The following is an 18978-nucleotide window of genomic DNA, read 5'->3' as shown; positions in this document are numbered from 1 at the left end:
ACCTGGACAAGCTCATCTTTTGCACAAAAAAGACTTCAAAAGACTTGAAAACAAGTGACTTCCAGTATATGATGGATTAAATGATTCTGTGTGATAGCATTCACCTTGTACTTACCAATGCCATCAGGTAAGACCTGAAGTAAATTCTGAGAAACAAGCAAGTCTGTTAAAGAAGTCAGACCACTAATTTCTTCAGGAAGGCATTCCAATTTATTTTCAGAAACATCCAGACAAAGCAGGTTTTTCAGGTTTCCTACTTCCTGCGATACAAGGCAAAAAATTTAAGTCATGCTCAAACACGTAAGAAAGCAATTTGAAAAATGTACCATCGCAATGAAATCCCACAAAGTTAAACAATTATCTGTATGACCTCTAAACTGGCCATTCTCTATACGACCCCTAGATGCAGAAAAAAAGGTAAATAATTACACTTTACATATGCTAAACCAACCAAGTGATTTAGTCACTGTTTCTTATTTTAGCTATTAAGAATGGCTTCTGTAGTCAGACAGGGGATGCTGAGCACACCCAGGCAAACACCAGCCAAACCCGGAGTTTTCCTCAAGTAGACTGCAAAGTTGTTTTTTCAGAAGGGCAGATTATCAACCTGCACATAATTAAATCTACCCCTCCCAATTAACCCTAGGCAAATTAGGATTAATCTCTCCCGGCTGCTACAGCAACGTGCCACGACATCTAGGGATTTCATATCTTCACATCTCCCAACTACAACAAATGTAGGAATAGGAATTGGGAGTGTTGCTCTAGCAAGCATATTTAACTGCCAAGTTATACTGCCATCATCTATAATTATTAATGACTACTTAAGTTTTTTACAATGGTAATCCAACAATTAGAGAAATGCCTTTGCCCCTATTAGCTATCAGAGCACCCTCCCATTTCCCACGTACACAGACACCTCTATACATGCTTGAGAATAGTTCTTACTTTAGTCATCCACCTTTCAGAGAACAGAAAAGCTGGGGTAGAACTGCCCTCTACTTTTACATATATGAAATTTTCATACAGTAATAGCCTTGATCCTAACTCACAGGATCAGTTCTACTTTTGAAACATCTGCCTCTCAAGAGGATCTTTCATTAAACACATACACATACCCTTTATCCTACAAGTTCATCTTTTGGCCATTAGACAAAATGCACAATAATGGCCAATTTCAATAAAAACGGCAGCTAAAGTCACACTTGACCTTTTATAAATTATTTCTACTTAAAAAATTATTACGCCAAGCCAACAAAAACAAAGTCAACTAAACCCACTAAACTGTAACTGATTTCCCAGATACACAGTTGACAATTAGATCAATACAAGAAATAACAGCAAACTGCAGGAGGAACTGAAGAAAAAAACAGGTTTTGACATATTTGTAAGGCAAAAAAGGGAAAAGGACCCATCCCATACGTTATCACAGCTCTTAAGAAAGGGAAATATGGAATGCTCTAAGCTTTAAATGCTAAGGCCCTCCTCCCGTGACTGATATCAGATGGGGGATTTGCCTGAATGAATCAAAATTTCTATTTATGGCAACAGTTCTGTTACTGTACTTCTTGCTAACACTGTGCTTCAATGGATGAAGATGACTGCAAAAAGCAGAGTCATACTCAAAACTATTAAAACTGCAATTTAGATAGACACACAAGTGAGGGTTAGCTCAGACGACCAGTGGCTCCCTGATCATTGGGCAAGAATGGTAAACAGTGGGTGTGTCATCCTAAAAATTGAACAACGAAGCTATTAGGAAACAATTCCTCTGTCAAAATGCTTAAAAGAAAATTTCTGACAACATATAGTTGTCAAGTTGTCAGTTGGCCAATTTCTTATTAATTTATTAAGAGAAAACCTCTACACACCCAAAACCAAACCCAGGCAGAGTGAACTGAGAAATCTATTTCATTTTAAAGCACTTCCCTTTAGGTATGAATGAAAAGGTTTTCTTTTAAAAGCATCTTCAAAACAGTATCAGTAGAGCTCATCTTTACCTGAGGTATTTCAGCTAACTGGTTTCCATCCAACCAGAGGTCTTTAAGATTGAAAAGTGCACCAATTGTTTCTGGCTATAACATAAAACATCATAACGTTAAGTAGCATAGCAGCTTTAAGTAAAAAACAAACGGCCACCCCACAATTACAATAAAAGTAAACCAATTCTTATGCAAGCACTATTTAGAAGTACCTTGATTAAATGTAGCAAGGGTGACTGTAAGCTTTTGGGAACTCCATCATACAAGTTAATTGCTATAGCTTAACAAATTACCATTCTTTACCTAGCATTAACTAACAAACTGTATGCACACTCTTGATCAACTCAAATCCAACATTTAACTGAGTCAGACTTCATGGGAGATGAGAGATATCTTTTTGGGAGATCAATCTGACACAATGTAGGACCCTGCTACTCTCAACAGTTTGCCTTAGCCCTTTTACAAAGTATTCCTTCCCTCACCCTAAAATAAGTGAGCTTTCATCTGTGCTCAGCTCATCCAGCCCCCGACAGAAGCCCATGTATTCATTGTAACAGCAAGCCCAGACAAGGGTTTGTGCCCTTCCACTCCTTTCTACTTCCATAAAAAAAGCTGTGCAGTGCTCTCATTTTCTAGAGATCAGCTGCAGATTTTTGAGTAAAGTGGTATTGTACTGAACAAGACTAAGCAGATACAGGAAGCACCAGCTCACTGCCAGAATTCATCTGTACATACAAAAAGACTCTCCCTCCATATATTTTTCTTTCTTCAATTTTGAACATCCTACAACCTATTTAATCTAAATGATGCATAAGAAAAAGACCAACGTGCACTTTCAGTGGCATGTTCTCTTACCAAGTGATAAAGTTCGTTGTTTCCTAAATCAAGTTCTTCTAGTCGCTGCAGCTGGGCAAGTGATCTGTGAGATAAGTCAAAGCAAAACCACATTAGACTAACCCAACAGAAACCCTATGTATTTGAATGATCTCATTTTAGTGAAACTTGAATTTCAAATTACAATGTACTGTAGGCAGACAGCTATTTTACCAGACATAGACTATTTGCAGCAATACCTTTCTGAAAAAATAATTTGGTTTGTCAGTCTAACTGTATTTCCTTGAAACTCAAAACTTAGAATAGGCAACCAAATCATTTTTTTTTATTATTTTAATCATAAGTCCCCTTGGGGTGGAAAATGCCACATAGTTTAAGTACAGTTAGTTAGATTTATTTTTAGGGGAAATTTACAGTTATGCAACTGGATAAAAATTCCCCATAGTGATCATATGTAACTATGTGACCCAAGACTCAATAAATCCATTATTTAACTTCTCAGCATGATCCATCAATTTCTGAAGTATTTCAAGTTGGATTTGAGACTGTAAACAGAGGGAAGCCCAAAAGGATGTAAAAGAAGTTCTCTGAACATAAATAGACACAGAGAGCCATCCTTCTCCTTCAAAAACAGGCTGTTGCTTACCTTCCCCAAAGTCACAGTAGCACGAAAGCCAGCAAGACTTCCAACTACATTACTTGCAGTCAGAATTTTCCAGGAGCAATAAAACTGTCAATAGTTGTGATAGTTTCATTCTGACACTGCATGACAAAACTTAGCTAGCAATTCCTATCTTCTGATCACTGACATTTAAAGTGCCTTGTGGCTCACAGCTATAAACAGCCACAACCAAGGCAGTGGGTAGACTGGCAGGAAAAAAGAAACCCAAAGCAACTAGGGAAGAGATTCTGATTGAAATAGGTTAAATCTTTCACAATATCTATTAGATTATCTAAGCAGGCAAAATAGGAGTCAGCAAAGCTCCTGCAAGAAGCAATCAGTCAGTGAAGGAAAGAAGCTCCTGCATTAGAGAAAGAAGAGGCTTCTTCTAGGCAGGGAAAAAGGATCCCCAAAATATAAGATACAAAATTCATCTTACAAAAGATCACGAATTCCTCTGCCACAGACAGCACAGAGACATCTACATAACATTTTTCCCCAAAAATCACAGTGGGTGGAGTCAGACTTCCAACATCAGTAGGCCTAGTTTGCTACTGAGGCTTTAGAAGTCTTGGTAGAAGCCTCCAGGTTTTAGAAGCTTTTGTTTACTCAGACCCAAACACGAACACTTATTTAAATGCTATGAAGGTCTAGAGTGGAAATCTCCAAGATCTTGTTACCCTACTCTCATGGTTATGAAATTTCAGCATGAGAACAACCCAAACCACCACTCCCACTGCAGATGCACTCGCTCAAATGAGTGAAAGAAATGTTTGGTGCTGCTGTGTTCTATACTGAATGTTTTTTATAGAGCAAAGCCAATCCATGCAAACCGCAAGCTCCAGTTAATAAGTACAGCTAGGAATAACGGATGTAACCAGGTGGTGCTAAAAGAAAGTTTTATCTCATACATGTCGTTAATTGGCACTGAATATTTTTTCTAGCTCATTCGGTTTCACATGTTCGCAGATTTTAAGAATAAGAACATTTTGCTGATAGAATCAAACACATGAAATGTCACTTACTCAGGTAAATACGTCAGCAAGTTTTCTCTCAGTTCCAGTGAAGCCAGGTTATAAAGACTAAAAAAAAAACAAAACAAACACATTTTAATACAATCTTATTTTTCAGAAGTGTGCATTTAGGCAGTTTAAAACAAAATTCCTGTAAAGTGATTTTTTATTGTTTTAATTCAGTCCATCATGTGAAAGGCAGAATACAAAGACTATGTTCTTGCTTGTTTCTCTGTGATACTGCAACAGATTAAAGCTAGAAGGTAAACAGACAAAATACAAATTTCCATTTGTTAAGAGGTTTGTAGCTGCAATTTACCAAACAGAGCATACTCATATGAATCACATTTACTTACTTGCTTTCAGAATCTGTCATGGGCTACCAAAGTTACAGAGCACCAGGTAAACCCATCACTGTTCTAATGACGGCGTGCTCATTACTGTAAGTGACATTATGCTTCTAAGCTGCTCACTTACTCCATATCCCAGGCTTTTACTAACATCACCATAGCAACATTCAGATTTCTCAGGGGTTCATTTATGACTAAATGGAACACAAGGAGTCAGACATTATCCCAACACTATAATCTGCTCTAATCCTCCACCATCCCAGGGAAAAACAAAAATCAGATATGGTGATTGCAAATAAGGAGTTTTCTGCAACAATATATTCTGTCCTGGTGTGCAGGGAAGGGGGACAGTGGCTAGGCCTTAAACAAAATCTAGATTAGAAACAAGAATTCCACTAAATCTGAAACACATTAACTCTAAATGTGTACAACTTGGGGAAAAAAAAAAAGCAGCCCTTGCACTTAGACCATAAAAATTTAATTTTTTTTTTCACCTCAACCAATACCAACATACTGAAATATAGGATCATTAGTTATCCCCAGTAAAAAAAACAGCTCAGTAAAACTAAATAAAAAAAAAAAAATATTCTTCACATTGCAACTCCAATACAGCTATCTAAGCAGACAAGGAACTGAACTGATATAGTGACTTATTAAAAAGAAATGATTGACTCTGGATGGAGTTTTGATTACAGTCTCAGCAGCCCTCTCCAGCTTTTAAAATAAGCACATTTTACCCAGTGGGTTCTGTATTCCTTTAGAAGAAGTACAGTTTAAATATGCCATATAGGTGAAGATACTTTAGTGGAAGCCTATTACAAATTCAATTAAAAGTTAAGTGGGAATAACTCAGCTACTGCCATTCAAAATCAGTGAGAGAAAGAAGGTAATAAGGCAGCCATCAGTCTAACAACACAAGAGAAAACGCACATGTAAAAATTTTAACACTATAAAACACAAGCCAAGATGGGACATGGTATCTGACATCCCCAGAGAAACCAAACAAGTGAAGAGAAAGAAGGAAAGGGTGATGGAGAACCATTTCCCTCTGAGAGGAATGTGAGTCTGATCTTCCTCACACTGACACCCACAGACTGCCATTATATTTTTGTTTACAGGTGTTCTAGAAACCTAGTCCAATCTTCCTTTAAATTTTCACACTTTCTCTTCGAACTCATATTAGGTGAGGCCCATGACTCATTTTTATCAAGAGAATACAAAAAGGATGTGCACACCACCAAGCTGCTTTGTAATCTTATGTTTACACATCACCCAGCATCTACTTATCTCCCTCCTCATCACACTGAAGTGTTGATGAGTAAAATGGTGCAATCTTTTAATTTCTTTTGTTATCTCAGACACCACTTTGGCAGTGGCTAAACAGAAATCTTTGTCAGCAAAACCACGTTCAACAGTGAGAACTTGGGAACCACCATCTTAACCAGCCTTATCATATCATTAAACTGGGCCAGGCCAGTGAATCAGCTCAGGAAATTGATCCTGTTTAAAAATATCCCAGCAAGGAGAGTAACACAGATCCCTAATCCAACACAGAATAAATCCCCTAAACACCTGGGTCGGTACGAGTGCCAAGACGGTGCAAGGAAGGCAGCTGTAGTGCAGCGCTGGAAGCTCTGCCCTTGCAAGTACCCACCCACAGCCATCTCTGCACCCAACCACATTCCATGCATTTCAGAGACTGACTGTGGCCCACCACAGTCCCAGGTGAGGTCCTCCTCTTACAGGAGTGAACTACCTATTGGGTTATGTTTTCATCTCTAATGACACAGCTTTCTGAAGGAGAAATGCTTTATTTATTCTAGAGCTATTCTCACCCACAGCACGCTCACAACCCTAACTCTACCCAGGAACAAAAAAGAGGCACTGTCTCACACTCCGTACTCTATCCTTTCTACTTCTTCCAAGGTCTTAAGTCCAACCCAGTGAAAGTCAACCTCAATAAGAAAAATGAAGCTTTCCACCAAGTAATGTAAAATACAGACTAAGTCTATTAAGTTTAAACCAGCAAAGCTGCACCATTAGACTGAAATGTTATGTTTAAGGTGGATCCATCTGATAGAGATATCAGAAAATTAAAGGAAATTTGTGACTCATTATTCTTAAATTTTGACCAGTTAGAGAAACAGCTCCTAGCAAACCTAGGTGCTGCAACTTAAAATGTGAAAACGTGAAAGCTATCGTATAATATATATATATATATATATATATATATATATATATATATATATATATATATATTTGGCCAGTCTTCGCGAACGAAGAACCGGGGAAGGTCTTTAAACCTTCCAGCCTGCGCATTGGATTTTTTAGGTGAGACACAGTGTGCACGGAACTGAGCCCACCCTTTAATCCTGAGGTTCATCTGCCGGGGCCAAGCACGCTTGGACGGTGGCAGCGAGGTCCTCGGGACGTAGATGGATTGCCTTACAGGGCTAACGAGCTCCATCTGCCCAGGGAGTGGCCCTGACTGGGAAACGAACCCAGGCCTTGGCGGTGACAGTGCTGTGTCCTTAACCTCTAGACCACCAGGGGCTCCCTTCATATAAAATAGCACTGTATAAAAGACACACTGATATACTTAAGTACCAATCTTTAATACATTAAAAACCAGAGGGATATCTTGTCCTTAAAATTTAGCAGCAGTATGTTCACATAACACACTGTATGTTCACTAACATTTTGCTGGTTTTAAGGTATGTAAAGAAACCAATTTTAAGTAATTTGAAAGAAAAAAACACTACATTACTTGCTATTTTTCAAATATTTTTATGATTTAGTAACACTTTCTCCAGAAAGTATAATCTTTCCTCTTCTCAACTACAAATAGCAATTTTTCCCAATATACTAAATGAAATAATTTCCTTTTTTTTTTTTCCCCTATGCACTTAATTTTACAGGGGCACTGTCAGCCCAATTTTCTGAAGTCCCTCAAAGGAACTAAAGCAAGCCACACCTCAATGATTTTAGAGTCTTTCCCTAATTCTCATCTTCATCTAGAAAAGAAAAATCACTCATGGGAAGTTACCTGTTTCAATCCATAAAACATAAAGACAACAGCAATCTAGTCTATCCAGGCTAAAGAGAGTGCCATAAGCAGCTGTTCCCCAACTGCATTTAAAAACAAATGCTCCATAAAGCATTGCAGCTTGCTCTCCAACAAGCAGTCCTTGCTCCCAAAAAAATCCCTAAACACCAAGAGAAAATGCACAAGAAAATGTAATTTTATTCTAAAGGAGAAAGAAAAAAACACAAAAAAACCCCTAAACCCCACTATCACTAGAAACTATTTCACCAAAGCTTGTAAAAAGCTTTAATATTGTAATAACTCTCACTACAAAAGCTACCACACACATGTTGAACAGTGAACATGTGTGTGAAATTACTGAGCACAAGGAAACAGCCAAACCAGGCAGAAGATGCAGTTAACTGAAATAATTATAAGTTTTTCGTCTAGGCATTCCAGATGATTTCTGGTGTAAGGGTGGAACCAAGTAGAATTTAAAGGTACAACATGGCTAAAAATGTCAGTTTCAATATAAACTATATAAATAATACTTATTCAGTGCTATACCCATAGTCAGTGTAGATATTCATCACGAGCTAAAAGAATGAAAAGAACGTGAATTCAATTAATTGACAACAAAACTAATAGCAAAGTAGACATAAATGCTGGAAATGTCTTTCCTGAGCATTCCTATTTGAGAGAGAAACTCATAATCCAACGGTCTACAGATAGGGAATACCACAAACACTCCATGTCCACAGTACTCTCCTCCAAAATAAAGGTTACACTAGAATCATCCACAAAGATCAGAAACAAAACGTGTTGTTCTTTTTCTCCCAAAGGAAGTCAGTTTTTCTTTGGATTAATTACAATGATATTAGCAGCAGCAACATGCCCTAAAAAACACCCTTTCACAGGCAGATTGCTCTCTAAACAACAGTAATTCACTACAACAGGTAAAACAACATCACTGAAGTAAAGAAAGAGGGACAGACAGAGACAGAGAGGCACGTTCCCTAGCTACTTTGAATAAAATTACATTTTCAATGTATGGTATATGTTAAATATGCTTTGTCTTGCAAAGTTATAAAATACAAAACTTAGATGACTTTATCCTAGCACTTCAACTTTATGAGGGACATTCATGCAGCATTCATGGGGACAGAAAGTCAGCCTAAGAAATGACAATACACCATATACCCTATTTTTATCCCAGTCCCTGCAGAAAGTCTGGGAGCATCTAAGCCCTTGGGATACACCAGTAAAGGCTTCTGAGAAAAGCACTGGGAAGCATAGTAAGACATATGCTATTTTCTTGGTGGACGGAGGCGGGGGGAGGGAGAGGGGGAATTAAAAATGACAAAAGTGGAAGGAGAAAGGTGGGAAAACCTAGGAGAAAACAAAGATAGATGACAAAATGAACTAATATAAAAGCTAAGGTGCTCAGTCAATTAAAAAATGGACAACAGCCTTCTCTTATTTGATTAATAAAAGCTACACTTTTTGACCTTATGTCAAGAGCAGCACACAGCTAAACTTGCAAGATAAGAAGTCAGGCTTTGGGAAACAAGGTAGCAAAGTCGGAAAAGATGAAGATCTAAAGCACCTGCAGAAATCCACTGCCCTGCACCCTTTCCAGCAAGTTTCAGCCAGTTAGGGGAATATAAAATCCCAAATGAAGTTTTTCCTCACGTTTGTATGACCACAAAAAGAAGGGAAAGACAGGACAATGGGCACAGGTCCTCACATTTATATAGAAAAAGGAAAGTTCCTGCACAATAAGGATAGCTAGGGTGAGAACACAAAATAGATTCTGAACTTGGTCTGGTATTACATTTTTTATGGAGCAGCACCAATGGCTACAGAACACTGCCCAAGGATGCACTGTACAGAAATGAGATGAAGTCCACATTCTGGCCACTGCACTGAAGAAGGACTTCAGTTCACTGGGCCAGCACCTGAAGATTACTGCTAGATAACACCTGCACCTTAGATAACACCCGCACCTGAATCTCTATACAGCACATACACTTTGAAACATTCATAGTGACACTAAACTGGGGCGTTTAAACTAGGCAACTTATTGTATTTTTTTGTGCAGAGAAGGAATATGCTGGTTTTTCTGTCTATTCAAGGGTCTTCCAAGAGATGAGAAGGTAACTGTGGAACTCTGACAACAGCATGAAAAAATGCATGAAACTAGCTATATTTAAATATATGACAGCCCATCCCCACTGGCCAAATAAAACTACCAGTAACATGTATGACCCTGTTGCAGGATACACCAGCTGGATGACTGGTCACTCATCTGATCCTATTAAGCTACTCCCATCCCTTCACAAAGCCTATCACAGGCTTCTAGCAGCAGATCAACAATTCATTGAGAACCTGAGGTTTAGCAGCTTTTTTCCCCCCAAGAAAATGACAGGGTTAATCAGTCACTAGCCAGCTCTCAAAATACCACTTACTCAGACCGCATGTATGTGAAGATACAATACGTACCTTTGGGATAGGCTCCTGTTCTAAGTCACCCTGAGAAGAAGCCTCTTTTTCTTCTCCTTTCTTCATTGAGTGTATCACCAACTGCACAAAGACCCTGAAAAGACCAATCTCTAAACTCCAACCCCTAGATCAACCATACCCTGGACTGCATCAAAAAAAGTGTAGCCAGCAGGCTGAGGGAAGTGATTCTACTCTGCTCTGGTGAGATCCCACCTGGAGCACTGCATTCCAGCCCTGGGGGCCCCACCACAAGAAAGGAACAGACCTGCTGGAGTGGGTCCAGAGGAGGGCCACAAAAACAGTGAGAGGATTAGAGCACCTCTCCTATGAAGACAGGATCAGAGTTGGCATTGTTCAGTCTGGAGAAGAAATTTTTCTACAGCGAGGGTGGTGAGACACTGTTACAGGGTACCCCGAGAAGTTGTAGATGCCCCTACCTAAAAGCATTCAAAGGTCATGTTGTACAGGGCTTTGAGCAACCAGATCTAATGAAAGATGTTTCTGCCCATAACAGGAAGGTTGGACTAGACTATCTCTGAAGGTCCCTTCCAACCCATTTTATCAAACTAGATGCTTAAACGTGGATGGTTTCAAGAGTTCCTGTAGCACTCACCCCTTTTCAGAGTTAACTACCACTTCAATTCTTCCCTGAGTCTGCTGTATTTCACCCACACCAACTCTACCTGCCAGCAACATATCTTCTCTCAGTGTCTGAACAACTAGCTCCATGTGGGGTTTTGGTGTAATGATATTTTCAAAAAGCAACATTAGCCATATAGGGAAGCCATATATGCTTTCTGAATATGCCATATATGCTTCATGAATTTCGTAAGGGTGTCTTAACACATAACCACGTAGTTCGTGGTCTATATGCTCCAGGTATGCATTCTGCCCTTCTTTTTACAAGGTTAAACACTACATGCTTATTTGTTTCCAGCTACTGCATAATGCTGACATACTATTAGACAAAGTTACCTTGAAAGAACCTTTACAATTCATATCCATTATATGGTAACCTACAAATAGTACAACAGTCCTGCCTTGGTTATGCTTTGGTTGCAGAAACCTGCTTTACGGTATGAATGATGAAGAGCACTGATGAATCTTCGTAAAATTAATGTCTGGTAGAACTGAAAGACGGAGACCTTCTGTCCACACCATGCAATATGGGAAAGCAATTTTTGCAAATTCTTAAGTAGCGAATCCCACAAATTCTTATGTAAGCCAGAAATTACAGGAAGTACAAATTTCCAAAATGAGGCCACTAACAATCTTCACACACATGAGGTCCTATAGTTCTACCTCAGAATATAAGGGAAGCTGAAAAAACAACTAGAAAGCAAGGTAACTAGATTTGGTTTTGATTAAACTGTTATTATGTCTCATTAGTATTGTTAAAGACCATTCATCCAGAAATCATCTTCAAGAGCTTTCCCCCTCCTCTTTTTTGGAGACAGAGTAACTTGTATCTAAATTAAACACTCTTCTTCCCTCTCAAATTTAAATGTATAACATTCAGGGGAAAGGCACAAAGGCTTTCTTTAGCAGGTCATTTCTGGAGTTTGACAAGCAGAGCAGCATTCTAGTAAGAACAATTCTCATAACAAAATCTGAAATAAAGGATTATGGCCTTAACACCTGCCATTTTCTACAGAGCTGGGAGAAGTGGACACAAATTACAGGAGAGGAATACTCCTTTCTCGGAAAACTAATTTTAAACAGGCACCAAAAATGTAAAGCTAATAATTTTTTCATCCTAGACTTAAACAGCAAAGGCATTGAAAACCAGTGCTGCACAGTTAGTTATTTGAACTGAATTGTCAACACCATTAATTGGCTTGTAAAAACCTACAGATCTTCCCTAAGCAAGAACTGGATAAAAAAACCATTATCTTTCAGCCACGCTCTCGAGGAAAGCCTAAACAGATGGCCAGTACTACAAGTAACATCCAAATTTTAAAAAACAGAGTAAAGTTCTACAGTTTATTGCCAAGGAATTTCCCAAATATATTACAGAGGTAGTCTAAGCTGCTAGTTAAGACTAGCTTTCTATATAAGCTTGGCTTTCAAGTTCTACTCTCTCTGCCTCACACACAGCAACAAGCATAGACCAAAAGAATGGACAGGAACACTTCAAAAGGCAGATTCATAATTACAGCTCAGTCTGTTCACTTCTGAATGCGTTAACCAAACATTCTCCAATTTGCTTATCAAGATTACTGAAACAGACTGCAAAGTTAAGCCAGTTCACTATCACAACATGATTTCATTTTCAAAATATCTTCCATTTCACTCACGCCATGTCAATCTTCAGCAACTTCAATAAAAATAGAATTATTTAATTTTAAAAAAATATTGCTAAATATGTCTTAATTTTTTTTTGCTTGTGTAACACACAGGATGCAAGAACTCTTACTTAAAGGTCAGATGGCACTGCATTCACTGTAGGGTTATATTATAAAGGGTTCCTGAAGTAAACTTCCGAGTTCCTTAACATTCAGTTTTGCTGGTTACCAAACAGCTGTGATTATCACTGAATGCTCTACCAACTCACACTCTGTAAATATTACTTGCCGTGCTAAATTCAGATAAGCCAGAATAAGAGTTTTTAATACTATTTTTAATACTATTTATATCAGCCTGGCCAGACCACCTACATCCAGTCCTCCTCCTATGTATTTGCAAGATAAGCCTCCCCCTCACTTCTGCTGAATCATTTAAGACCATATGTTAATCAGACATTACTATGCTAAACCTGAAAACAGAATTACATTGTCTTATTCCACACAATTTTAAGAACATTTCCGTTCTGTGTGATGCTACCAGATGTGTAATCTACACTTGAGACATCCAAGCATACACTAAGAAAAACACAGTCCAAGACTGGCCCAGAAATCCGTTATCGGGATTAGCATGTCATTCTGATCTGCTTCTGGATCATCTGCACTGAGCATGTCACCCTGCCCTTTGAAGACCTTTTACTCTGTCCAGCTATTCCTATTCCGATCAACATTAGACGTTCTAGTTCAGAGACTGCTGAAAACTTCAAAACCTCTAGAATTAAACATATATATTTATGTAAAACCACCACATTCAGTAGCTAACATGAAATTTCTGGATATCTGGGGTTCCACGACTGTTGAAAAGCAAGCCTGTAACAAATCTTTCTGCAAAACAGTGCTCCTAACTGCAGCAGCATTTGTTCTATTCTTTTCATTATTTCCACTTTCACAATGAAATGCCTGCTCCAGCATTCTACCTGGTAGCTGCAAACGTTAAGAGGAAAAGTTCTCTGCTTACCTGGTAATTCCCTTTCAGTAGTAAGGTCCACAGATCCATTCAGCCTGCTTGCAGCTTGGGGGTAAACCAGACTTATCAGTCATAGGCATCAGAATATCCTTCCCATCTAAAGAAATTCACCCTCCCCACATCAAAAGTTTCTAAAGCCAAAGTAAAGCTATCCTACTTCCTTGCATCACAGACTGTGCAGTCCTCTTGAAAAAAAAAAAAACAAAAAGAAGGGGGAGGGGAGGCTGTGAATGAGGGGGATACTACAAATCATTCTATTTCTATGATCTTTGTTGAATTATCAGGATTTTGAGATCATGTTCAAGTAGCAGACCATCTGTACATTTTTAGGGCAGGAATAAAGACTGCATATGGCAGAGAAAAGCTTTTTTTATTTGCCATGTAGGGAATTTTCCAAACACCCTACCTGCCAATCACATAATTTAAAGCTTAGCACCCAAAAAAAAAAAAAAAGTAATCTGGTAATCTTTATCTTTTCCATGCACAGACAAGACTGCTGAAAACATTGTGAAAGCTAAAAACGGGGTATCAGTTAGATGTCTGGTGTGCTGATGGCCAGCAGCTCTTAAACTGTAATTTAAAGCACAGTAGTGAAGCTCTGCCCTTTGCTTCAGAAACTTGTTGATTTTGCTGTCCCCACAGAATTTGACAGATAACTGTTTTTTTCAGGTATGCACTTCATGCTGAAAGGACTGGTTTTTCAGCTAAGGACAATTCCTCATGAGGAACCCTTCTGAAAGTCCAATGCTAGATTAAACATCAGAGACACACATAAAAGGCTTTCCAAAGAATCTCTGGATCTCATTCAAGCCTAAGAACCACAAATAAATAAACATACAAAGCTGACACAATCTCTCTTCTCTTTCTAGACATTAAGCCATGAGAGCACTATATGGCTCTCTAAAGTCACAAATCTTTGCTTGTAAAAAGCCAACATCATAGCGAGCTGAAGCCAGCACTAGAGAATGAACACATATGGACAAAGAAGGTGCTAGGGATAGATAGACATTAGATTATTTACGCTACTGCTGTAAGGCATGCCCTAGGAAGCCTTACAGACAAACATCCCAATTTACTCAAATACCCTTACATACAAATACTCTGGGTTTTGAATTTCAGAAAGAGTCATGCCTGGTGTTTTGGGTGCTAAAAGTAAGCATTGAAGAGAAATCCTAGAAGTAAGTGGAAATTCCTAAACGTTACCCATGCTAGGAGGAACAGGTTATGCCTGCTTGTTGGGCAGCTCTACAGACACACACACAGTCCTGCAGAATAGGCAAGGAAATTACACTTGCTCTCATTAGAGTGAGAAATGCTGTAAAAGACACTCCTACTCACTCCTAGCTTAAATGGCGTAACTTGTTTCTCCAAATAGTTCAACTACCCAACAGGACAAGTCCTGCTCCAAGCTGCACACACCTTATTATTAGCTTAAGTATCTCACATGTATTAGCACACTGTTTTACTCCAGAGAGCAACCAAACCACAAGTTAGGAGAACACAAATCACAGAGAAACACAAAAAGGAGCACTGGTAACATTAAGATACCTAGTCTGTTATCCAGTCCTAAAGCAGTGTATCACACATATTTCTAGCAAGCCCTGAAACAACACATGAGCTTAAAAGAGGAAGGCTACATCCAGAAGGGAAAATCTGTCAGCACATATACCAGCACTGGATAAGCCGATTGAAGTGGTCATACAGACTAAGAAAAGCTGACATACTCTGAGCATGGCTACGAATAAGCAAGAGGAAAGGCAAAATGTTCAAGGAAGACCTTGCCTATGTTCTTCAAACATCCAGTTGTGACCCTTAAAAATACTCCTTTTAGCAACAGAGAGGAAAAGAAAAAAGGTCTGTGCAGAAGAATTCTTCACGGCAAAGTAAAAATATTAATGTAACTCTACATATCAGAGGTTTGAACAAGTTCAGCCACTGGCCTGAGACAGTGATGCTGAACACTGGCACTCATCTTACGCACCTTATACATCAGCCATGGGAAAAAAAGACTGAATATCTGAATTCACGCAATTCAAGTCTATTATCTGCCATTAGGAAGAACTTTCTTACTAACCTTTAAAGTACTGTTGTTTGTAAAGTATTTGCCAATGCTTTTGCTGCTTTCCCCATTTAAAACAGTAAGGCAAATTTTCATTGCCACAAGGTTTTAATTAGGTAGTTAAAAAAAAAGACCCTAAGTATATACAGATCACTGTACTAAAGCAAGATGAATGAGAGATTTCATTGGTGTATTAGGCAGCTTTCTAGAAAGCACTATTAAGACTGTAAGAATTTAGGATGCATTTCCCCAAGTTTCCATATACTCTAGTCGTTAGAAGACCTGTAAAAAGCACATGGACTTCAAATTTTTCCCCAAACAAGCCCAACTATAGTAGAATAAAGCACTGGTATATATTTATTTGCTCACTATTTGACAGATCTCATACAGAGCGCACACAGGCCCAGCCTATTCCACCAAATAACACCATGCATTATTATCCAAAGGACACTGAAACTCCAGTAAGGCATTTGCAAACATATCCAAACACTTTTAAGAGCTTTACTTAGCCTGTTCACCTAGAAAAACACAATTAGCATTACTTTCTAATTCCCAGCATTTTTTGGGTCCCAGCAGATGGAAAAGAACAGAAGAGGGAACAAAGAGTACAAGCAGGCAACCTTTGGAGAAGTCGCAGAGTATTTCACTCCTTTTACCAAATGCAGGGTGGTTGGCTGCACCATCAAATTCACTCACAATAAATTATGAAAATTTTGTGAACTAAAAAAGGAAAGTTGCACTTGTTGGTAACCAGACTGAAAAAAAAAAAAAAACTCCAACCTAAATAGCTAATGCTAAAAATTCAGTAAAATTCCCTCTCAGAAGAGATCTATAAGGACTTCAAATTGCAGTTCTAGTTCACTACAAAGAAGACCTCCCAGTGATTTCCAGTTGGAACCGGAAAGGATCTCCTTCTGTCTGTTGCCAAGGTATTCCTCAACAAAATTCAGGAACAGTAACATTTTGGGTGGACACCCCATGAGTTTCCCTCATGCTACATTAACCCTCTTCTGAGTTCAGAAGCATCCATCCTAAGTCCAAGCTTACTGTTGACTTTCCAACTGCCAGATTCCCACCTATTGGGAATACTTGATGGGAAAAAAGCAAGTGTCCCACACATTCGTTTTTGCTTCTTTAAGCATAAACTTGATAATAAAAACTTCTACTAATGAGATCAAAGTGTTTTTGTAAAAATACAATATTCATGTTCTAGAGAGCTAATGTGGGAGCAGTTCCCAGATCAAAGCCGGTCTGTCAGACTTGAATAAATGTCTGTTTCCCAGAAGAAACCTCCAAGACCACCAGGACAAGCACATGGGTCTTCCTGATGCAAGTGAGGACCACAGATTTTTAGCTTCAATATCGAGAATCAAATACTGACCTTGAGGGAGGAGGGGGTTACACTGCTCTGTTCTGCAACAGCTCACATGGGGCTGAAATCATATCACAGCACTTCCATGAACTGCTTAGACCAGTACGAAGCAAATTTTTACCTTTTTTTCTTGCACAGCTCCACATACTGAAATCTTTACAAACCTCTGGTAACTCCATTTTAATCAAAGTTGTTTCCAGTCACTTGCTCCAGAACACAGGTTATCACCACTCACACTACTGAATGGCAGGCAGGACAAGCAAGAAGCCACAGCCACTGCTGCCAGTGAGCTCTCAAAGAAGCCAACAACTTCCCTCTAGCTACTGTCTGCAAAGCAGCAGTCCACCTCATCCTTTAGCAATCATTTCAGCTTGTCACTTTTTTTTACTTATTTTCAGAATCAGGCAGGATCCCAAATTTTTAGCCTTGGTTTTCAGTAACTGCAAAGTCTGAACAGGCCTGTTTTTAGCTGCCAGTGCTGAAAAAGCTGCATGAAAAGTTTTGTGAACTTTTACAGAACAGGAAGAGTGTCACAAAAGCCTTGGCCCATGCAATTTTTAGGTAAGACTTTCCTCTAGTCACTGGGTGCACATTAGCTGTACGGGTTAGTGCCTGCAGAAGGTTTCAAAAGACATTTTCTGCTTCTGTTGCTGCTGGAATGGTGCCAGCTGACAGCTTTCATCCTCATGAGAAGTGGCTAAAGCAATGCTCGTCTGAACTTGACTACATTGCAGGAGCTCTTATTATTAAAATCCTTTCAAGAAGATTCCTGTTTAGAAACAGCTGGAATTGACTGAACCAACAACAAATCAATGCAAAGGATAATAGACTTGTGCAGCTGTTTGCCAGGGGAGAATACTAAAGATGTCTACGCATGTTCAAGGAGAAACTGGACAAGTACATTGAAGAGAGATTCATTATGGGCTACCAATTAGACAAACCAAAAATCTAAAGCTCAGGAAATCATTTGAACCAGAAACTGTCAGAGGACGGAAACTGGAGCCATCAAACATACACTTGTCTTTTTAATTCTCACTAGGCATCTACTTTCTGCAACTGTAGAAGGAAGCTGGGATAGATGAGCCTTTAAGATGAACCAGCAGAGTCACTCTCATGTATTCAAGGGAGGCGACATGGAATTATCTCTTCTCCTTCACACTGGAAAAGATACCCTTCTCCCCACTAACGGGACAGAGAAGAGAAATCTTCTGCAAGTGTGGATGTTCATTTCAGACAAAAGGAGACAGATAAACACTGTCCACTTTCCACGTGTCTCCACCTTCGAAGTCTGTCATTGCAACACTGCTCTACTTTCCAGAGTTAACAAACACATCTTAGAAGCTTATAAAATTTCATCTTTAAGAGCTGTTCCTTTCATCTCCACAGCTCCCACTGGAGTTTTTTTCAGAACCAGACTGCTCCCATAGTTAGTTATGAACCTTCTAATTTCCATCCTGATCCCTGCCAGCTTTTACCCATCTGTTCTTGTGCCAACAATTGCCTGGTTTTGAGCTAAGCTGCAAGCCATCTGACAATAATGGATCAATGGCCTACTACAGTGTAGGAAAGCAAAAGGTCAGATCAACATCACGAAACACCTAATTAATTTTGCACCTAAAATTCCAAGTTACTCTAAATCACAGAGAAAATAGTTGAACCATATACATACGTGCTGAATATTCTGCATTAGCCTGCTAATATCAAGTGAAAAGGCCAAAGGGTTTCTTTAAACAGATCTCCCCGACTCGAAAGAATAGAAAAAATAAGGATAGACCTGTAAATAATTTTTAGGTATATTACATACAATTATGCAAGTCATTCATACAATAGGCATAACAATAACAAGAAAATAAATTAAGAGAGTAATAAAG

The 18978-nt window shown here is 38.8% G+C and overlaps 1 protein-coding gene across 1 annotated transcript in view; it reads right to left on the bottom strand.

The window, feature by feature from the left end:
- The window catches only part of LRRC1 (leucine rich repeat containing 1), a 68019-nt gene that overhangs the window by 17218 nt on the left and 31823 nt on the right, over positions 1-18978 (bottom strand). Inside the window, exons 5-8 of the mRNA XM_027898320.1 lie at positions 4503-4559; positions 2838-2901; positions 2001-2075; positions 116-260 (exon numbers count right to left, since the gene is read on the bottom strand). Of these exons, the coding sequence (XP_027754121.1) occupies positions 116-260; positions 2001-2075; positions 2838-2901; positions 4503-4559 (341 nt within the window). The remainder of the gene's footprint in view (positions 1-115; positions 261-2000; positions 2076-2837; positions 2902-4502; positions 4560-18978) is intronic.

The sequence above is a fragment of the Empidonax traillii genome, unplaced genomic scaffold (genome assembly GCF_003031625.1).
Source record: "Empidonax traillii isolate 1590-97213 ecotype Southwest subspecies unplaced genomic scaffold, ASM303162v1 scaffold591:size1139884, whole genome shotgun sequence".
Lineage (NCBI taxonomy): Eukaryota > Metazoa > Chordata > Aves > Passeriformes > Tyrannidae > Empidonax > Empidonax traillii.
Note: the sequence above shows the minus strand (reverse complement) of the source record. Positions and strands in the feature narration are given on the sequence as shown.